The 22715-nt window shown below is 40.3% G+C and overlaps 2 protein-coding genes across 5 annotated transcripts in view; one reads left to right on the top strand and one right to left on the bottom strand.

Moving 5' to 3' along the window:
• LOC143879838 (auxin response factor 19-like) lies at positions 1-19625 on the top strand. 2 transcript variants are annotated; one of them, XM_077382467.1, is made up of 15 exons: positions 1-474; positions 977-1089; positions 2274-2372; positions 2536-2592; positions 11366-11521; positions 11617-11701; positions 12132-12222; positions 12464-12628; positions 12819-12941; positions 13662-13737; positions 13831-13969; positions 15515-17244; positions 17824-18014; positions 18854-19056; positions 19194-19625. In XM_077382467.1, the coding sequence occupies exons 1-14, from the start codon at positions 432-434 to the stop codon at positions 19047-19049; spliced, it is 3264 nt and encodes a 1087-aa protein (XP_077238582.1). In that variant the 5' UTR covers positions 1-431; the 3' UTR covers positions 19050-19056; positions 19194-19625. The 2 variants fall into 2 exon arrangements, with proteins under 2 accessions (XP_077238582.1, XP_077238583.1); XM_077382468.1 differs by having other exon boundaries at positions 2540-2592.
• LOC143879839 (protein FAR1-RELATED SEQUENCE 5-like) overlaps positions 18505-22715 on the bottom strand; it is a 10064-nt gene continuing 5853 nt past the window's right edge. For all 3 annotated transcript variants that reach the window (XM_077382470.1, XM_077382472.1, XM_077382475.1), the window contains one exon: positions 18505-21158. Coding sequence is in view for 1 of the 3 variants with exons in the window: in XM_077382472.1 (XP_077238587.1) it covers positions 21119-21158 (40 nt within the window). In the remaining 2 variants the exon portion in view is untranslated. The remainder of the gene's footprint in view (positions 21159-22715) is intronic.

The following is a 22715-nucleotide window of genomic DNA, read 5'->3' on the forward strand; positions in this document are numbered from 1 at the left end:
AAAAAAAAGAAATATGTCTGATTGTAGGGAGAGTTAGGGGGCAGAGCGAGAATATTTTTGACTCTCCGGTCTTCCTCTTGTCGGCCACCGTTTCGCGGCAGGTTTTCCGGTGCCCGATCCCCGAAACTTACCGGCACGGGCGCCACGAGCTCTCCAGCTACGTCTCGGCCTGAAAATATCGTTTTCGGACCCCGATTATTACATTGAGTCCCCGATTTCAAACCATCTACTCTCATTTCTTCTCTCTCATTTCACGTTGTTGAGAAATAGGGTTTTAAGGTCTCTAGAGAGACAAATTCGAGATTTTCCGGCTGGTCACGGCGCCGTGAATCTGACGCTATGCATCTATTTCTCAGCTAGTAAACGTGCCATGTCATATTTCCGGCTGTTTTCCTGCGAATCAGAGTGGTGAAGTCGCCGGAGACCGTACAATGAGGGTTCAGGCGAACGGAGTGGCACCAAATCCCTGCGAAGGTAAAAGAGAAAAAAAAAAAAAAAAAAAAAAACTATCTCGGCTGCAAATGCATCTTCCTGTTTGGATTGCAAGAAAAACATTTCCGATGGAAAGATTTTTCTCTGGAAAAATTTCTATTTCCACGATTTAGAAGATAATAATATGAATATAGTTAATTTAGAGTGAATATTATCATAAATCGAAGCTGCCTCTAAAGAAAAATTTTGATATTTTTCAAGTGTAAAAGACGTAGGAAAATTTAGTGATATTTTTCTTTTCCAAACTTTTCCGAAAAATTCCTTCAATCCATTGGAAATTCATTTTCTTTTGATTTTTCATTTATTTTGTTGTGTTTTTTTTTTTTTTTTTTGAAATTGTGAATTTTAATGATTTATCTTCATTTATTTTTCTTCTGTTGGTTTCTCGGTGTCTTTTTGTTGCCGGGAAGAAGAAAGGTACAAGGGTTTCGTCTTGGTTTGGAATTTTTTTTATCCAATTAAGTGTTGACACGTGTTATCTCAGGAGTGAGAAAGAGCATAAACCCGGAGCTATGGCACGCGTGTGCCGGACCACTTGTGACGTTACCGCCCGTGGGAACTTACGTGCTTTATTTTCCTCAAGGCCACAGCGAACAGGTAAATTAGGTTTTCTTGCTATCGTGCGCCGTGTTGTGTTACTCGTTAAACTTCGCCTCTTACTCTTATTTTATTTGCTATTGTTAAATGACTAATGTACCCTTTGATCTATGGCTATCAATTTATGTTGAATATATTTCTTACACGGGTAGAAGAAGGAATACGTAGGAAAAATACTAGTTTTTTTCATGGTTTTTTGTTAATTGGCAAGGAATGTGGGTTGGCATTTTCTCTAGTCTGTTTGGATGTATCATCACTTTGCTAGGAAAGTACGTGGAAAGTGGATTTTTGACCGCTTGATCTGTCAAAAAATCCATCAAAAAGTTGCCCAACCTGGATTTTTTGATAAACCAAGCGGTTTGGTGTTGAAAAAAATACACTCTCATGTTCTTTCCCAGCACAGCAACACAATCCAGGGATGTTTGGATTTATGCCTCGGAGAGTAGTAGAATAAGGAGTCAAGAGATAGGAGACAAGCATTGGATTTGTCTAGAATTATCTCTAGGAGAATAGCGGAATAGACTTAGTAGTGTTTGGTTGCGTAGCATAGACTCGGAGAGTAGGAGAAAAAGTAGGGGTGGCATTACCGAGAGAGAGAGAGAGATCTGGCATTCTGGCTATTATATGCATAGTGGCGAAGCTTTTTAACTTTTGTATATGTTGCGGTCCTAAGTGGGGGCCTGCCTAGGTGTGCGATTAGGTGGGACCCACTATGGTATGTAACAGGTTTAAAGGGCCTGGCAAATTAGCTTGCCTGTGAGAACAGCCACACAGGTATACTTTTTGACATATTTTGTTTTATTCATTTAATTCACCTGAGGTGGCTATTCTATCATGCAAAAGCCAGCCAAGAAAATGGCTTTCCGAGAATGTGCCTAGCAAGTACCTTATTATTATTATTTTATATCTGCATTTTCATTCTCATAGAGATAAGCAGAAACAAATTCCGACTTAAAATTTAATAAATCTTAACCATAGAATTTTTTATTTTTTTTGGTAGAAGGCTGGTTTGTTTGTAAATGGGTTTTGATCGCCTTATTTTTATTTCATCATATTTTGTTTTGAATTTCTTTTTTGCTATTATGACCAGTTTCAATACTTCTTAAACCACCTGAGGTGGCTATTCTATCATGCAAAAACCAGTTTCAATACTTTTTTACAATTGTTTTTTGGACCATCTCCAGGTTGCAGCTTCTATGCAGAAGGATGCCGATGCTCACATCCCAAACTACCCCAATCTGCCTTCAAAGTTGATTTGCCTCCTTCACAATGTTACATTGCATGTATAACACTTTTTCTTCAGCTCTTTTTACTTTGTAAACACACATAATTTGTGTTGTGATGGAAATCGGTTTTCGTTGGTCTCTACTTTTTTCCGTCATAGGTGGGTTTTCAATAATCGATAATCTGATTACCTTATTTATTTTCATTGTGTTCTATTTCTAGGCAGATGCGGAGACAGATGAAGTATATGCTCAAATGACACTTCAACCAGTAAATACAGTAAGTATTCATTCATGTTAATTTCAGTTGTTTCCTTAATTGTCATCTGAATGGCTAATTGTCAATATCTAATGCTATAACTTATAGGCTTATAGCGCTAAATCATTTCCTGAAATTATAGAACAAAGTATCTACTATTGTGAATTTGATCTTTCTTATGTGTTCTCTAAATGTTTGATTGCTGCAAAGGTGCAGGGCATCATTTTTTTTTTTTTGAATGGTGGCTGTGAAATGTATTACTAAAAAAACAGTACAATTAAAGACCAATACCACAAACAAATGCAAGGGATGAGCCGCGTCAAAAAGAGACAGTAACGATAAACTACAAATAAAGAAATTAGTCCGTCCTAAAAGTGATGCAGTCCAGGGAAGAGATAGAAGAATCAGAGAAGAAGAATTGGAGAGGAAGAATAGAGAAGAAAGAGGGGAAGAAAAATGTAAAAGGGGAGAAATTTTCAATCAATTTTATTAATCATCAAAACTTAAAATCTCTAATACATGAGAGGCCTATATATAGGCAATGAAAATAAAGTTCCATGGAAGTAAATAAAATCCTATCTCTAAATAACATGGAGAATAAAATCCCTAATACTAAATACCATGGAAATAAAAATCCTAAAACACATTGTGAGTACAAGTTTTATTTATTTATTTATTTGCTTATTTTTATTAATTTTATTTTACTTCTTTTTACTTGGGAGTCTCTTGACATGTCTGCATGAAATATGTGTTTATTATGTGTGTGGTTAGTGGAAGTGGAGAAAGATTTTGGGAGGATATTTGGGCAGGGAGATTTACACTGTGTTAGTTATATCAGGTGCCTTTTGTTTTAGTAAGGAGTGTTAAAATTAGGGTGGAAAAGGGGGATATGATATGATTTTGAATGATATTTGGGCCCTGGAAATTGCTCGTGAAATGTTTCTATCGATGAATAGGACAACACTAATCGAGAGGAAAAAGTTGGAGATTGCGTTGGGGGATTGGACTCAGTTGCGTAGTGTTGACAGATGGTGAGCTTGTTGCATTAATTGAGATCCTAGGCATTTCAGAGTTTGATGTTTTTTTTTTTTTTTTTGAATGGTAGCAGAATATATTAAAAGAAGACTGAGGAAGTCCCCCAAACAATACGAGAAAAACAAACAACACCCAAGGAACTTAAACTATCCGGGAGATACATTTAGGGAGGAAGAAAATCATAAAGATCGAAATCCTGCTTCGAAACTCCATCTTTCGCCAACTTATCGGCCACATCATTAGCAGATCTTCTCACATGCTGGAAAGATACCTGAAGCCCTTGTAAGATATCTTTAATTTCGTCAAAGAAATGAAGAAAACGCCACGGAGAACACCTAGGGCCCCTAAGCCATCTGATAACATTCAGCGAATCACCCTCCACAATACAACTTTCTAATCGGCCCCTTGCCAAGCACAGGATACCTTGATGCGCTGCTCTTACGTCCGCCTCGTTCGAATCTGCTATGCCGATTGGACCAGAAAAAGCCTTAAAGACCCCACCATCACTGTCTCTTAATACTCCACCAATCCCTGCTGGACCAGGGCTACCCAAGCTTGAGCCATCGAAATTTAATTTGACTATCCCTTCAGGAGGAGGGCACCAGTGCTGGATGGAAACATTAATATTCTCCTAGCTATTGCAAACAACTCCCCACCCTTCCCACAATTCGAAGGCCGAAACGAATCGGAATAACGGAAGAGCTCGAGCCCAAGAAATAGTAAGAGCAATGACCTTAATAAATAGAAAGTAAGGAGATTTAGCTTTCCCTTCAAAGACTCGAGAGTTCCTTTCGATCCATATAACCCTAGGAAGGCCATTAGAGAAAGCCACCACAATCGCTTACCTTTTTTGCCCCATGGTGTACATGACCAGCCTGCGAACAAGTCTGGAAGAGAGGATGGAAACACCCAATTAATACCAAACCTTTCTAAAATCCTCGCCCAAACCTCCCGAGCTACTCCATAGTGGATGAAAATATGGTCTACCGACTCCCCTGATTCAATACACATAGCACAGTGATCAATAATCAGCATATTTCTCTTTCTCAGAAAGTCCACCGTTGGGATTCTATTTCTTAACGCTGACCATCCAAAGAAACATACTCTAGGAGGAGCCTTTATTTTCCATACCCTTGCTACCAGAGCATTTTCCTCATAAGGCAACAGACTATTATAGAAAGACTTGACCGAAAAACATCCTGAAGAGTTTAATACCCACAACCTTCTGTCTTCCCCTGAAGAACTTATATAGATCTGATCAAGAGTCTGAAATAGATTTGTCACCGAGGGCAATTCTCGATCAAAAAAATTCCGACGAAAGAGAGGATTCCAGATAACTTTACCAGCGAGTCGCTCATAGCAATCTTTCAATAAAACTGACTTATCAGCGGCAACTAAAAAGAGGTCAGGGAATAAAACTTTTAAAGGGGAACTCGAACACCACCTCATGGACCAGAAAGAGACCCTGTCGCCGAAATACACTCTATACCTAACTCCTCGATCAAATAGAGGAGTTAGGCACAGGATATCCCTCCATATTGTCACCCCAGATTTGCTAAAGCTATTCATAGTAACCCAATCACCTTGAGCAGCACCATATTTCCCTGATATTACTTTAGTCCATAGTCTTGATTTTTCTTCACCAAACCTCCACAGCCATTTTCCCATCAGTGCTTGATTTACCTGCTTGATCCTTCGAATTCCGAGGCCTCCTCCTTGAATTGGCTTGCAAACCAATTCCCAATTCACTAAGGTCATAACCCGCTTCTGCTCAGATCCCCCCCACAAAAATCTTCTCTGAATCTGTTCAATACGCTGGACAACAGACACAGGGCATTTAAATAATGATAACTGATACATCGGTATATTGGCCAATACGGCCTTAATCAAGGTTAATCTGCCTCATTTAGATACCAAGTTCCTCTTCCATGTATCAAGTCGTCGTTCGATTCGTTCCACAATGGGATCCCATGCACTTTTATGGGGTCGCCCTCTTCCCAAGGGCAATCCCAAATAAGATGCAGGCAGACTCTCTAGCGAACACCCCATAATATTGGCTAGACTAGAAGCTCCTTCCTCGTCTATATTAACAGCGTAAAGTCTGGATTTTGAGAAATTTGATCGAAGCCCTGTTACTAATTCATAACACCTGAGAATTGCCTTAAGATTGAGGATCTTTGAGGCCTGGGGAGAGGAAAAGAGAAGGGCGTCATCCGCAAATTGCAAGTGCGAGACTTCAATCCCAGATTCGCTACATTTAACCCCTGAAATCAGACTCTCCAATCGGCCTTTCATCAGCAGCACGCTGAGGGCTTCCGCAACAATAACAAATAAAAAGGGAGATAGAGGATCCCCTTGACGCAAGCCTCGAGACAATTTAAAGAAACCTTTTGCAGAGCCATTAATAAGAATGGAAAAATAGGGTGAAGATAAGCAACTTTTGATCCACCCTCGCCACTTCCCACCGAAACCCATTCTTTGTAGAAAGTAGTCCAAACATTACCAATCCACTCTGTCATACGTTTTTTCCATGTCCAGCTTACAAATAACACCTTGCTCACCTAATTTTGCCATCCAATCCACCATTTCATTAGCCACCAGCGAGCAATCCAAGATTTGTCTGTGGCCAACAAAAGCACTCTGATTCTCAGAAATGATAGTTGGAAGTACCCTTTTTAGCCGGTCCGCCAAAACTTTGGACAAGATCTTATGTAGACAACCTACCAAGCTAATAGGCCGAAAGTCAGATACTTTCACTGCTCCTTTAACTTTTGGAATGAGAGCAATAAAAGTGGCTCCTGTTCCTCGATCCAACTCCAACCCATCGTGAAATGCTCGAAAAAAGGCCATAATATCTCCCTTTACATACGCCCAACAAGCCTGAAAGAAAGCAAGGAAGAAACCGTCCGGCCCCGGAGCTTTATCACGATTCATCGAGAATACCCCTTTCTCCACCTCCTCCTCCAAAAAAGGGCTTTCCAGTCCCGAGATGCTAATAGCATCGAGAGATTTAAAGATCACCTCATCCAGCCTGGGCCGAACAATACCTTCCGCTGAATATAACTTCCGATAGTAGTCAAGAATTTCCATGGTAATCACCTCTTTGCTACAAGATAAGGATCCCTGCACTTCCAATACCTCGATTCTATTATTCCGACGCCTTGCACTGGCCATGTTATGAAAGTAAGCAGTATTTTTATCTCCTTCCTTTAACCAACTAACTCGGGACTTCTGCCTCCATGAGATTTCTGCCTGCAGGAGGCTGCCTCTATGTTCCTCCTTTATTTTTCCCAGTTCATTCAAATCATCCTCTGAAGCTAACCTTTCCTCATCGGCCAAAGATATGTCCCGAATTCGATTTTTTAGCCATAATTGACGCTCATGGAGAGCCTCTAATCTGAGAGAATTCCACTCTTTGAGCTTTTTTTTAACAAAACGGAGTTTCGCCCCTATGATCTAGTCAGCTACACCATCCACCGTATGTGATTCCCACCACCCCCCCAGCCTCTCAACCATGTTAGGAATTTCTAACCACGCTATCTCGAATCTGAAAGGTGAGGGACCTCATGAATCCAATCTTGGATCCAACAACAGCGGGCAATGATCAGAAACGGAATGCACAATCGCCTTCTGACACACTTCCGGGAACATAGAATTCCAACCAGGGCAGAACAAAAAGCGATCTAACCGACTTTTCCTTGAGTTTCTGGACCAAGAAAATTTAGCCCCCATCAGCGGAATATCAATTAGTTCATTTTCAGCAATGAAATCTGAAAACTCAATCATATTCTGGGAAGTTCTGCTACACCCCAATCTTTCTTCGACCCTTCTGATTTCATTGAAATCTCCCCCTAAGCACCACGGATTTCCCCATTTACTCCTAATCATGGTAAGTTCCTCCCACATCTGGCGCTTAGCCGACCTATCTGTAGGGCCATAGATGCCTGAAAAAGTAACCACATCTTTGTTTCCCACCTGACTGAGAACTATTGAGACGGAAAACTGACCTACCCAAGAATCTTGGATCTCCCATTTAGATTGATCCCACATAACTAAAATACCTCCTGCAGCCCCTTCAGATGCCAGCGAGAGCCAATCCCAATTGGAATTGCCACCTAAACTCATGATCAGAGCTCTGTTTGCTACCCCTATTTTTGTTTCTTGAATACAAACTATAACCGGCTTAGTACTTTTTACTATGTCTTTGACCTGTGCCTTTTTTTCCAAGGACCCCAACCCATTTACATTCCAAGATAAAATCTTCATTTACAACCGGACGACCGCTGTGCACTTCCCCTGGGGCAATTTCTACTATTCATTCGCGAATTACGAACCACTTTCTTACTAGCGGGAGATTTTTCATAATTTACATCTGATTTCAGTTTGGTTAGCTCCCGTAACATCTTCCTGACACCTTCTAACACTCGAAGGATCTTCAACGGTCCTATGATCCATTTCTCGAAGCTCCGCAACTCTGAACATGGAACGCAATTGATCTTCCGGTCCGGAGTAGGTCAATCCCAAAACTGTGCTGGTGGAAATTATATGATTTACAAAAATCTCCAGAATTTCGGATTTGGGATCGACCCAGGAAAGAGGACTAATATTTTCCTCCACACATAATACTAACGCTAGGCTTTCTTTCACGGTATCTTCTCGGGAAACCAGACCACCTCCACTATACTCTGCCTCAACCGTACACTCCCTCCTACCGGCGTGAGAAAAATCGTTCGTCATTCGGCTAGAGCAGAAATCGATTAGGCCTCGCTCCGGAGAGTCCACCCGAACTTGGCTATGGCAAATTTCTTTACCGGAGACTGAACCCCCAAGTGCCGCACCAGCGTTTGGAATCAAAGCAATGGTCGCACAAGATAGAGTATCTAGATCTGAGTATTCCTAATCGTAACGATCCAAACATCCCCCCTATTGTATACCGTGACCCTCTTGAGTATCTTCAATATTAAGCTCATCATAGGACACTCCAGTAAATGCCTCAGATAAATTGACTACTAGACGAGAATTTCCAGCCGCTACCTTATCACCAAGAAGCAGAATATGGGATTCTGAAAGCTGCGAGTGGCCAACAAAAGCCGATAATTGGATAAGAGGTGAAGATGGGCTTTTGTCCTTTGCGGTAGAACCGTCAATATGGGCTATAACCCGATTAAAAGATGAAAAAGGAGAAAGCCCTATATTATATTTTTCAGACAGGCCCAACACTTTAGGCTGAGTTGGAGGGGCCCACATCTTCTTTATACGCCGATCCGACGGATAGGGAGACTCAAGTTGAATCAATGGAGATAGGAGAACCTGGGAAGTTGAACTTGTAAAGGCTGTTTCCCGCCGTCTGGAGGAGCTTGCTCCAATCGCCACGTCATCCTGACAGAGGAGACCAGACGCAACATGCCTGACACCCGTCCCCTTCCCATTTCTGCATACGCTATCACTCACAGCATAGGACACGTAGGAGGGTAATAGAATATAGGGAGGTGCGCTCGTTAGACCTACCACCGCAGAATTACTATCTTGCGCCATTGTCTTCTCCGACCGCCCATTACCGGAGTTACAGAGAATTTCCGACCAAGTTCGCTTGAATTCGTCTGAGTGTCGAACTTTGTGTACGTCCGGACGTTTATCATTTCTTGACGCCATCACCCAGTACACTGTTTCGTCGATGCAAACCGGTAATTTCAGAGAATCTGGGGTGGTTGAAGATGTCATCAGAAGAATTAACGCTTTCTCATAACCATCACATGATCCATCTGTGGCTAGCACCCTTCCAATACGACAACCTATTTTCCTGAAATTTTCCACCACCCATGCATGTGGAGGAAGCCCTACAATCGACCACCATGAAGACGTGAAATTCCCGGAAAATTTATCCTTCCATTCACGTAGCTCTTCAAAAGGACAATCCTTGGCATTAGCCCACCGAAGTCTGCAGTCAACGTACGAGGCATCCGGGGAAGACGTTATAGCAACCTCCTCTTGGGCTATCGGAAAAATCTCGAACTTGGCTGAAATTCCCAAAGCTTCTTCTAACCAACATTTTAACTTCGTAAAATCTTTCATTGATCCTGTTCTAGTTTTACCCCAAAAAGTTCGTTGAAGGTCGAACCTAGATCCCAACTCAATGGATTCAGCCCATATTTCTTCCGGGCACTGAGACAGATTGTCCATCACCTCCGGGCCTACCGCAACAACCTCCGTCTCCTGCTGACTCCCTTCGGGCTCTATCTGTCCCCTAGATTGCATCCCCTCCAAACGGTTCTGTAGGAAATTCGTGGTAGGCAGCTTCTTTACAGTTCTAGTTGAGGTAGACGGGAGCTGACGTTGGAAACCAACTGGGATATTACGGTCAAAACCCGACCACACCTTCCTACATCGGTAACATTCGGGACGTCGTCTGAAGTTTAAGAATCTGCACTTGGAGCATCGCCAGTCCCCCAGGTTACTTGCTTTTCTTCTCTCTATAACCCTTTGCAGTCTCTCCTCTCGGCGGCTTTTTTTAATCTGCCACCGGACAACTGAGGACCCCCGGCCGTCATAGTTGCGATTTCCAAGATCAGATTGGGAGAGAAATCTGTTCGACTCCAAACCACTAGAGCGCATATTCTTCGTGAACTCCTCCATTCGACCAGCTGAAATATCCCAACCTGACCTAAGACACAATGTGCAGACCCCTCCCTCCTCCTACGTCCGAGGAGGAAACGGAAGGAGAAGAAGAGTTCGAAATGGGAAACGCGACAGATACCGAAACGGAGTATGATGAACCAGAAGTATACACGGTAGGAGAATCAACCTCTGAATCAGAAAGTGCTGCCACCGAAATATACGAAGGAGGAGATGAAGAAGAAGAAGAAGAAGAGGAAGAAGGAGAGGAAGGAGAAGGCAGAAAGACTACAGAAATTGAATCCCCCAAAGAAGGAGAGGAAGGAGAAGGCAGAGAGACTACAAAAATTGAATCCCCCAACGAAGAAGAGACAGTTAGGGCCCGCCGGAGGCGAAGCCCAACTCCTAACAATCCCTCCTTTGAAGCTTTTCTGAGAACCTTGCAAAACCCATCTCCTCCTCCGATGATGAGTCCGAACAGCGACGCAGGAATTCCAGAACCTGTGTTCTACTTAGGAACATCGTCGGACGACGAAACCTCCTCAACGGCCGGCGACAACTGAGCCCACTCTCGTCTCCGGCGATCAACTTACAGTTAGTAATTGTGCCTCTATTACTTTATGCATCATTTCGGATTTAGAGATTCCACACATCGATTGACTTATGTGATCATCATCAGTTGGAGAGTGTTAGAAAAATGGCAGCGTAAAATCCTTCAGAGTTTGATGTTTCTAAGAATGAAGTTGATAACGGGTTGTTTAAGTGTGAAAGTGAGGAATCATTTCGCGTAGATCCTTCTTCAGGTTTAGCTTAGGATACTTACTCAAGATTACGCTCCTAGAGGTAGGTCCTTGTATTATTTATTGCTTTCCAAGTCCTATATATGTAATAGGGTAGTTCCCTTTTCAAGGCAGGTATGCAATCAAAAATCTTCCTTGGCCAACAAAAAACATTATAGCAAGTGGATAATGTCATCGTATGGATGACTTTGATCTACCAAAGCTTTATAGTGCACAGAAGATATTGTTTGCGGGATTGGGTGAGTTTAACACTCACATTCACAGACATGAATGCACCACTTATATAGCTTGATGCTCAACTTATCATAACATTTATGGCCCTTCTGAATTTGCCATTTCTTATGTAGTATGACAAGGACGCATTATTAGCATCGGATCTTGCACTCAAGTCAAATAAACCGCAGATGGAGTTTTTCTGCAAAACATTGACTGCCAGTGATACAAGCACACATGGAGGTTTCTCTGTACCCCGTCGGGCAGCTGAGAAGATCTTCCCTCCTCTTGTAATTGAATATCCCATACCCAAAACTTTGTTACGCTAGTTACACAGTTCTGTAACCATCAGTTGCTTATTTTTTTTCCTCGGTTGTTTATGTAGGATTTCTTGCTGCAGCCACCCGCCCAAGAACTTGTGGCCAGAGATTTGCATGATAATGCATGGACCTTCCGCCATATCTTTCGAGGTAAGCCAGTTTAACAGTCATTCAAATGATCCGAGGTTTGTAAAGTCGAGGATTTTCTTATATTTTTTATATTGGCTTGATTCGGAATTTACTTGAAACTTAGTTGAGTGCTAAATCGAGTTTCCTGAGTTAGAACTATAATCTTTGTTTGAATTTTCAAGTAATCGATTGAGTTTTTTCAAGTTACTCCCTTGATCTATGTTTTAATGAGTTGAGTTGGCTTGGCATGTTTTTTAGTACCCAAGCTAATTATTAGATACTGAATATACATGGTGACCGAGATTTTTTTTATTTATATTTTTTGAATCATAATTGGATAATGTACATGTACTGATGTACATTACTACCTATCTTTTGTGCATATATATGGTTTTTCTAATTTAGTGCCTAACATATCCGAAAGTCAATTCCATTCTGTTCATAACTGCAGGACAGCCAAAGCGCCATTTACTTACAACCGGTTGGAGCCTATTTGTTAGTGGAAAGAGGCTATTTGCTGGTGATTCTGTCTTATTTATTAGGTATATATAATCCCAATGGAAATTTTCTAAAAGATTCATTAGCTGACCCCAACTAGTTTGGGACAAAGGCTTAGTTGAGTTGAGTTGTATATAATCCCAATGAACTACAAATGGCCAGTCTTATTTCTCTTTTCGCACATTCAGAGCCAGCTAATGGTGTTGTCCATCTTTCCATTAATTTCCATTTCAGGGTCTGCTAATTCTTTTGTTCTTTGCTTATTCATTTCGTGTTTATGAGCAGAGATGAGAAGTCACAGCTTCTTTTAGGTATTAGGCGGGCTAATAGACAGCCTACAAATATATCATCATCCGTCCTGTCAAGCGATAGTATGCATATTGGGATTCTAGCAGCTGCTGCCCATGCTTCTGCAAACCACAGCCCCTTCACTATATTTTACAACCCGAGGTCAGTTGCATGTCTTTCTTTTATTTAGATTTTTTTTTCCTTTTAGAAAATGATAGCCAAATTTTCTTAAGATTATCTTAGTGTTATGATTTTTACATGCTATTCTGTGTAAGTTCGGGAATCAAGTGGATCGAGGTTGGTTTTCTTTGGACTTTGACAGACTGTCTGAAACAATCTTCTTGTTCTGCAGGGCTAGTCCTTCAGAATTTGTTATTCCTTTGGCCAAGTATAATAAGGCAGTTTACAGCCAACAGATAACCCTTGGCATGCGGTTTAGGATGATGTTTGAAACTGAAGAATCAGGAACAAGAAGGTGATTTTACTTGGTTTTTCTGTTATCTCAAATTAATTCAACTCTTGTGACAGTAGCTTTCTAAATTAATTTCGACAGCCACGGTCCACTTTACACATGGCACCCAAGTTCGATGATCAGAGCAGTTGATCTTATGGGCTAACCATCAAGCAACACTATTAGTCTAAGTCTCATTCTTAAAAAAAGGTCCCATCTGTTAGATACATGGCTGCAAAGGAAAAGTCAACAGCTAAGCTCTTCATAGAAATCCAAGAAATATTGTCATTAGATCAGGGGGCTAAGATCATCCGATCATGACAGGACTGACACCCAAAAATGTTGCCACTTGCGAAGTCTGTACATGTGGCAGCGGGCCATGCCTGTCCAGATTAACTTGGACAGGTTCTCTCCCCAGAAATTCTTCTCATCTTAAATAAGCTTATATTTATAATGTTGACCATCCACTTCTTGATGGTTTGTAAGGGACAACAAGAAGGTTTAAAAGCTTGAGACTTGATTAGGCCCTAAGTCCAAGGCAACTCAAAACTCGGTGCTCGATTGAGTATCTTGAGGGGTGTTCTAGTTTGCTTTCTCTAGTTTTTTAGTTTCTTAAGGATTTATTGAAACTGAGTTTTTCATTTAATTCAATTCTATTCTTGATTGTGTTGCATTTGCAACTTTTTGGATCCCTTGATCGAGTTACTAAACCCTGAATAATAACTTTAGGTCCTTGTTCTGCAGGTATATGGGTACAATTACGGGCATCAGTGATATAGATCCTGTAAGGTGGAAAAACTCGCAGTGGCGTAATCTTCAGGTAGAATTTATGGTATATGCTTGATGTTTCTTGCTTTTTTAAACTCTCTTTAATATTAATTTATGTTTCCCGCCATCCTATGTTCTTAAACAGGTTGGCTGGGACGAGTCCTCTGCCGGAGAAAGACGTAACCGGGTTTCAATTTGGGAGATAGAACCTGTGGTAACACCATTTTTCATCTGCCCCCCACCATTTTTCAGATCAACCCGCCCTAGACAACTAGGAATGCCAGGTACTTCGTGCATGATCTTTCTTTGACCTTATGGGGCTGTTTGGATAGCATCATTTTAAAATCCTAGATTTCTTCAAAATCTAGGATTGAAGAAAGCCTGATTACTAAATAAATCCTGGATTTTAGAAAATACTGCTTGGTTAACATCGTGTCATTTTCAAGGATTCTGCATTATGCTGTTTGGACTTTGGATGCAAAAATGGATTCCAAAGCAATGGTGGGTATTGATAGTGTGAAAGCATGCCTTTAGGGCATGGATAAAAATATCAAAATGTTCAGCATGGACAAAAAACCTAGAGCTTAATGATTCTGCAACTAATTCAGTAGCACTTCTTTATACGAAAACAGGTTTCATGGATCAATTGAGAGTAGAGACGATTGAAAGGGACAAATGAACTAGTTTGATACATACAACACATCATTATCTGAAAGAACCACGATGAATAAAACTCTTATAAGAAAGAGGGTGAATCCAATGATCTTTTGATGAAAGACTTGTCCACACCTTCAAACCCTAATCAAATATGGCAAGAAGATGGCCAAAACAAAGGAACCAACAAGATTTGGAGAAAATATTCAAAATATTAATTTCTTGATATGCAACGAACACTTCTTTAGAGCAATCTCCAAATCCCAGCCAAAATCCTCCCAAAATCACCTTTTTTCTTGTACAAACTTCAACAAAAGGAGCTGAGAAAATGTGTGGATTTGATCTCGTTCTTCCGATATGTTTCTTTTTTCGTTTTTAAATGCATGCACTGGTCCCACTTCTTGTAAGAAAGAAAAAAAAAACAGAAGAAATCCGGAGAAGGGGATGCATCGTCCGAAGAACCCTAGCAAGTTCAAGAGAGGAGCAAGAAGAAAAGCAGAGTTCTTGGCTGACCAAGGGAAAGAGAAGAAGGGGGAGGGTGGGCATGGCGCGTGAAGTGAGACGAAGAGTGAGAAAGAAAAGCCCGACTCCTGACATTTTTCCAATCCAGGTTTTAAAAATCTCAGGATGGGAGAGAGATTTCTAAAACCTGGATTTCTTACTTAAAATCCTGGCTAATGGATTATAAAATCCCGTATTTTAGCTATCCAAACACTACTTTTAAACTAAAACCAGAATTTTATAATCTTGGATTGTAAAATCCACATATCCAAATCTAAAAGTCAAATGCCAAGAGTCAATCTGTTGATTTCCTATTTTCACGTGGCTCAGCTGATAAAGAAAAACACTTCAAAAAAGATGAAAAAAAAATCCTTTGATGGTGGGTATGGTTATTTATGTTAAGGTTATGACTTTGTAAGCAAACAATCTGAGGGTTCAATTTTTGCTTTCCAAATCTTGAAAATACTTGAAATCAATTTTTGAGTTCCAGTTTACTTGCTAGCTGAAAATCAACAGTAATTGACATGCAAGCTCATGACACTGATTATTTACATAGGATCACAATGCTCTGTTTGAATGGTCACCCTTTTCTGGTTATTAAACTTTTGTAAACTGCTCTTTTACAGTTCCAATGGTGGAATTATTGTCTAACCATATTTAGGATCAAATTGCAGATGAGGAAAGGACAATACCTTGGCTCGGCGAGGAAATAGGCATCAATGATCCTCAGTCTCAGAATGGTGTCATCCCTGGGCTGAGCTTAGTTCAGTGGATGAACATGCAGCAAAATCCTCGACTCACTAACTCAACAATGCAGCCCGATTACATGCGATCACTAACCGGACCCGTTCTACAGAATATTCCTTCAACTGATCTGTCCCGTCAGTTGGGTTTGCAGGCTCAGATCTTGCAGCAAAATAACTTGCAGTTCAATGCCCCAGGACCACCTCAGCAAACACAACACCCCGATCAGCATCCAAAGCTACCAGTCACATTGAACCAATTAGGTTCCGTTAATCGCCCACAACAACAGCCTTTAGATGAAATTAATCAGCGGCAGGGACATCATTTGGTTAGTCAGACACTTTCCCAGAACCAAAGTAAGAACCAATTAATACATCCTCAGGTTCTGGTCCAGACCCAAAACCATCAGCATCAAGCGAATCTCCCTCAAAATCAGCAAAATATTGGTTTAAATCAACAGCAAAACCAAATGCCAGCTCAGCTCTCACACCAAGTGAATCATAAATTGCAGCTCTCTGAACAGCAAATCCAATTGCAACTTTTGCAGAAGCTACAGCAGCAACAGCACACACTGTTGTCGCCACCCGGGCCCCATCAATTGGCCCCACTTCATGAGCAGCAGAGACAACTCTTGGAAGTGTCGCAACAGTTACTGAATCCGAATTCACTTTCTCAGCAGCATGTGATACCACAACAGATGGCAAAGAATACTCAAATGAGCTCCCGGTTGTGTCAACCCATGCAGCACCAGCCACAGCAGAGGCTTCAGCAGCAATCAGCTATTCTGCCAGAGTTGTCTGGATTGGTGGGTCCGCCTCCTCCATCGACCAATATGCTCTCAAGTCCTCCCAACTGTTTAGAAGCAGCTCCAGGATCACAGTCAGGGCTCACTGACGATATGCCATCCTGTTCCACATCTCTTTCGACAAACAACTGTCCTGTTCTTCCTCAATCGATTTTAAACAGGAGCCATCGGGGAATGGTTTTAGCAGAGGACATTTCTCAGATGCCTCAGTCACCATCAACTATTTTGAGCCCTGGTACTTTGGAGGCAATGACCGTTACTCCAAATGTATCCAAGGAGTCACAGAAAACTGATGTCCGTGGCAAGCCTTCAATAACCATCTCCAAGACTCATAGTCAGGGGGGTGCCCAACAAGTGTACCTAAGCACTCCACAGATGGAATACTTAGACACATCGTCTTCAGGGACTTCGGTCTGCCTATCTCAGATTGATGGGCCTCTCCATCAAAGCCTCCCGCTATCCTCTTTCAATCCTTCAGCAATGTTATTCAGAGACAGCGTGCAAGATGTTGAAGTTCAGGGTGACCCTAGGAATAATGTTTTGTTTGGAGTTAGCATTGATGGGCCACTGGGCGTACCATTGACTCCCGATCCTTTGTTAGCAAAGAGCATTGGATCAGATAAGGATTTCCAGAATCATCTCTCTTTGGGGGATATGTTAACAAACTATAGCCACTCAAAGGAAGTTCAACAGGAATTATCGTCCTCAATAGTTTCTCAATCTTTTGGGGTCCCAGATATGACATTCAATCCAGGAATCTCAATAGATTCTACCATCAATGATGACAGCTTCTTGAACGGAGGTTCGTGGGCACCTCCACCACCTCAGTTTCAGCGAATGCGGACATTCACCAAGGTTAGTTGTTTCAGTAAGCACTATTCTTACTCTGTAGCAAAGATATTTCCTTTTAAAAGAACTGCCATGTTGGGTGTTTTGGACACTCGTTGAGCTTGGTTATTAGACACATTCAGACGCTCAGTGACATGGCTAATCAGATTAAGCTTATCTTTTCATTTTTCTTGTTTATTGTTTATTAGTATGTTATTTAAGAAAAATCTTAAAAACTTTGTACCAGATCCCATACTCGGCCAAGATAAATCAGTTTCTTTAAGAATTAAGCACTTTGTCCCAGAAAGAAAGGAATAATGGCTGTTTGGTTTTGCTCAATTTATTTGTCACTTTTTGCACATTTTCTTAAAACTTAAATACTAAATACTCCTGAACTCTTCACCTCATCCACTTACAAGTCATTATAAATAGAAATGCTTCTTTTCTTTTTCCTTTTATTCATGGATAGTAATCTTAAACACTATTGGATTCTTCGCCTACAGTAGAAGCACTTCAATTGGAAGGACATGTTTTTTTTTCTCATGTTTTTTCCCCTTCTTTCTCGTTTGAAAGTAGCTTTATTAACTAATCCTCCTATGTCTGAAGGTATACAAGCGTGGGGCTGTTGGCCGATCTGTAGATATAGCTCATTATTCGGGATATGACGAGCTCAAACAAGATCTTGCACGCAGATTTGGAATAGAGGGACAGCTCGAGGATCGACAGAGGATAGGCTGGAAACTGGTCTATGTTGATCATGAGAATGATGTCTTGCTTGTTGGTGATGACCCTTGGGAGTAAGTTGAATTGTCTTTTTCTAGTAGTAGAACCTTTGTTTTCATTCAAAGTATTATTATCTTCATTGCATGCTGCAAGATTTGTCTGTTGAATCACTTGATTTGCTGCAAGAATTTGGAGAAGCTGGTGTTCAGTCTAATTTTTAGTAACAAAAAACAGTAGGTTTCTAAAGTAAAAGGTATTATATGGCTTTCGGTCTGACCAAAAAAAAATTGATAAAGATTTCATCACATGTGAGACATTATAAAGTTATCATTGTTTAAGGAAAAGCCCTTATCAGAAACCCAGATGTGTTTGAAGAGAAATAGGGACGAAAAGGGGAGATTGGGAATGGAAGAGTTGAAAGATCAAAAATGGGTTTGTGTTCTTGGGGATTGATAATTTTTTGGGCGAGTTTCCATTTTTATCTGAAAAATAAAAAGATGGAATACAATGTTTTCTTACACGACAATGTTTTGATTATGGGATGACTCACTTTGTTTTGGGATGACTCACTTTGTTTTACACTTCGTTGATTGGCTACTGAGAGCTTTTGGGAATTGTAATAGCCTTTCAGTGCTGGTTAAAAGATATAAATCAAGGTTAGTTTTTCCCATTATCAAAACATGGTTGTATAGATATCAGTCCTCTTTAGTTTTTGTTCATAAAAAAAATGGCTCAAGTTTGTGGAATGCAGCTTTCCTTTCTTTGGTTTTTTTTTCCTGTGCAAATCGCCAAATCCCTTTAATTCAACCTGATTTATACAGTTGAGTTGACCTGGTGAATTTTGCGAGACATAATTGTCCCTTTTATGTTGGTTAGATTCAGGTATGATTTCTGGGTTTCTGTAAATCCACAGGGAATTCGTGAGCTGTGTTCGCTGCATCAAGATATTGTCTCCTCAAGAAGTTCAGCAAATGAGCCTGGATGGCGATCTTGGGAATAATGTCCTTCCAAATCAGGCTTGTAGCAGTTCAGATGGGGGAAATGCATGGAGGGGCGGTCAGTGTGACCAGAATTCCGGCAACCCTTCTGCCGGATCATACGATCACTGAAAGCAATGTGAGGAAATTGTTAATGCAAGATTGTTTTAGAATTAGAGAGCAGATTTATGTGGTACTGATGTTACTGGTCACATGATTTTGTTTCTGCCTTTTGATTGCTAATTATCTATTTGTCATTGCTGGTGATTCTTGAAGAACAAAGTGTTATTAAAGCAGTCTCCATGGTTGGCCAGAGCTTGCTTTTGAACTAAAAAAGCTCAAAAGTTTGTAAGATCAACATGGAAAGGATCAGAGAAGTAGAGGTCCAGAAGGATGAGTGAAAAGTTTCGATCAATCGATTCGAGCTGGTAGAGAAGATCATCTTTTGAATTTATGAACTTTGTTTGGAGGGAAGAATCTCAGTTGCAGAGGAAGAAAGGTGGTTTTCACGCTTCTTAATACCCGATTGTTGTAATATTTCTTTTTGTATTTTTGTCTTATATAAAGCTAAGGCCATAATTTGTATGGATGATTTCAAATCTGTAAATGTTTAGCTTCTTTTTTGCTTCTCTTGTTGTATAGTTTTGGTGAATTTTAGGCTATTGAATGAGATAAAAGCTTTAGGTAGAAACCTGTTTGGGTGAACAAGTGAAATGATTTTGCACAAATTGAGTTAAATCCCATACAAAATTTAATAATATCATCATTAATCATTTGTTTATTTCCATTGTTTCTTGTCTCTATGGTTGTTAATGATAAGTTGATAGCTTGGTGGCTGTTAAGCTATTTCCTAACGGCCATTTAACTTGCCCACATGCCATGTGGATGTGACCAGGTCTATTGATCTCAGTGGCAGGATTATGGTCTACAAGATCAAAGGTTGGGACTGCGTGGTTGGAATTTGCAACTTTATTAAGAAGCTAATAGAGAGCTTATAATAGGAAAACGGTATTTATCCAAATTGCATAATTTTCGAATGGATACATGAAAAATTGCGTATGCAGACCTACTGTTTCGGGGATACTTCTACCTGCTGTTTGGATGGAAGGGAGAAAAATCAGAATTTTTTCAATAGAAAATTGCTTTTCATTGTTTGCTAAACTCATTTCACATGGAGTTCTTTTCCTAAAATAAAATTTTTTTCCCTTTTTTTCAAGGAAACATGCAAACCTACTAAACCTTGGAATTTTATTTTTCCATAGTAATGTTCTTTTCCCTGGATCCAAACACCCCTTGTCCTGGTCCTCCTGGACCTACTAGCAACTGTTGGGGCCCCTGTCCACATCAGCCAACACTCAGATTGTAGGGCAATCTTGACCGTTGGTGGGTTGCATTACCATTAAGAGAAGATGTGATCTAGGTGATGACAGACAAGGTTGCATACCTGGATGATTGTAGGGCCCACAAGTTTGAGGATGAAGGAGGAGGGGTAGAGCAGGTCTCCATAACAAACAGCGAGCTAAAAGGAAGACATAGGTGACAGAATTTTTTAAAATTTTTTTGAAAAGTGCTACACCATTGCATCCAAAACATCTCTCTTCATAATAAATAAAAAGATTGTTTACAAAACAATAGAAAAAATACATAGAAAAGTTCCACACCATTGCATCCAAAACATCTTCTCTTTAGGGAAAAAAAAATTTACAAAACAGTATACTTCTTACTCGCTTGATGGAATCATCTCTTACTGATATGAAATGAAAAAATTGCCCATGGGCATGAAATACATACACTACAAAATACATGATTGTTCTGGTGGGCTCATGGGAATAATATAAGAAATATAATGAAAAAATTAGACTAGTAGAAAGACTTGGATCATCCTTATAGACTGGTGTTTGATGCAGTTGTCTTGAGACCAATATAGTAAAGTGGTTTCAATGGTACCTGCTAAGCATGTGGCATATGTGCAGTGTGATTGTTACCAACCAATTGTCTGAGCATAGCAGGGATGGCCACGGCCCAAAAATTGCATCGATTGAATGTGGAGCCTCCCCCATATTTGTTTCGGACTGCACGCCCGGATGCAGGCTACTGATTGAGAATTTTCACCTTATTGAAGCAATTTCTACGCAATAGGTCTGTTGGATGGGTTTGGATTCATGAGTGTTTGCCATATTTACAGGAGTCGGCGAGACACATCATAACCCATGTGTGTCAAAACCAAAACAAGAATGTGTTCTGCATCAAACAAAACAAGAATTTTTGCACTATCCAAGCTTGAGATAAGCGTATAATCATTTCTAAATCAATTTTACTCGAACTAAGAACCAATAGCAAACTACTGTGAAAAGCTACAAGAGCGCGAGATATAGAACATTATGACCAAAGGAGCAATCTAGAAACTTAACTTCTGATAGACTGATACAGTTAAGTTGGAAATGGATATCAAATGACCAGACGGTTTCATGGGAGACACTGATGCTACAAAATGCTACAAAAATTGTATAGAAGGCCCTTATTCCATAAAACAAAAGCAACAAGCCCTTATTCCATAGAACAAAAGCAACTAGACTTAAAATAAGGACATAGATTGCCCCCACCCCAAGACAGATTGTCTATACACCCTATTTAGGTAATGAATCTGCATTTTCATAAGAACCTTTAAGAAGATGGAAAAAAGTGATCTCCTTTCCCCCATACAAGTCATGATCATATCCACAATACAAGCCAAACACTGTCAATGTAAGATTTGTAGGGAAGACCAATTCACTCACTAATATATGCAAAATCACCCAATACCATGGTTGAAATTTGAGTTTCACACCCTAGAAAATAGATCAAATCCATCCTTCGGTCCCTCCAATGTCTTGAAATTCACGATCCGGGTAAACCTAGTTGATCCCAATCAAAATCAAGTTGATCCCCACCGTTGGACCTCAAGATTAACACTTCTTAGAAATATGATGTTCTAGATTGATTCAATCTAACTATTTGATCTCAATATTGGATCAGTTCAGATTAATTAGATTGATGCTTTAGTAAAACTCTTGAATGAAACTAGCAAAACAACTTGACAAAATCAAATAAATGGAAGGTCTAGAAATTCGATCAAGAGAGAAGAGAATGGTAGAGATTACCTTGATCAGATGAAGAAGACGACGAATAACATAGGGCATTGCACCTCCAGAACCAAAGGCCTCAAACCGATGTGCCATCAAAGGCATAACATCAAGACCAAGAAGAGAAAATCTCCATACGCAAAGCTTTTTTCATTCATATCATATGCAAAAATGGCCTAGAGGCTACATTTATATAAAGAGAGAGAAGAAAAGAACCTAGAGAGCTCTAAAGTCCTAAATAATCTCCATAAGAAAGTATTTTTTTCATTCATATCATATATAAAAATGGCCCAGAGGCTACATATAAAGAGAGAAAAGAAAAGGAACCTAGAGAGCTCCAAAGCCCTAAATTAATAACATTCCACTTTTGAAACAAAAAAATATCCTCAATAAAACCCATGAAAATAAAAACCCAATTCCTCCTCCTCTCCCCTCCCCCCCCCCCCCCCCCCCCTTCGCTGCCTCTCCTTGTTAAAATCATGGTCGTGGAATAGGGTGGGCTTATCCCTTTTAACTTAACTCACTTGAGTGTTTTAAGTGACACTTTCAAAACGATCAAACTAACCCATGTAAATGAGCAAAACCCAATTCCTCCTCCTCCCCCTTCACTTAAAACATAAATTAAAACCATCTATTTAGGCTTCCATCTATTTAGGCTTCTACCTTCTAGACAGGA

This window comes from Tasmannia lanceolata, unplaced genomic scaffold (assembly GCF_043159265.1).
Source record: "Tasmannia lanceolata isolate RefF3 unplaced genomic scaffold, GAP_Taslan_0.1 ptg000006l, whole genome shotgun sequence".
NCBI lineage: Eukaryota > Viridiplantae > Streptophyta > Magnoliopsida > Canellales > Winteraceae > Tasmannia > Tasmannia lanceolata.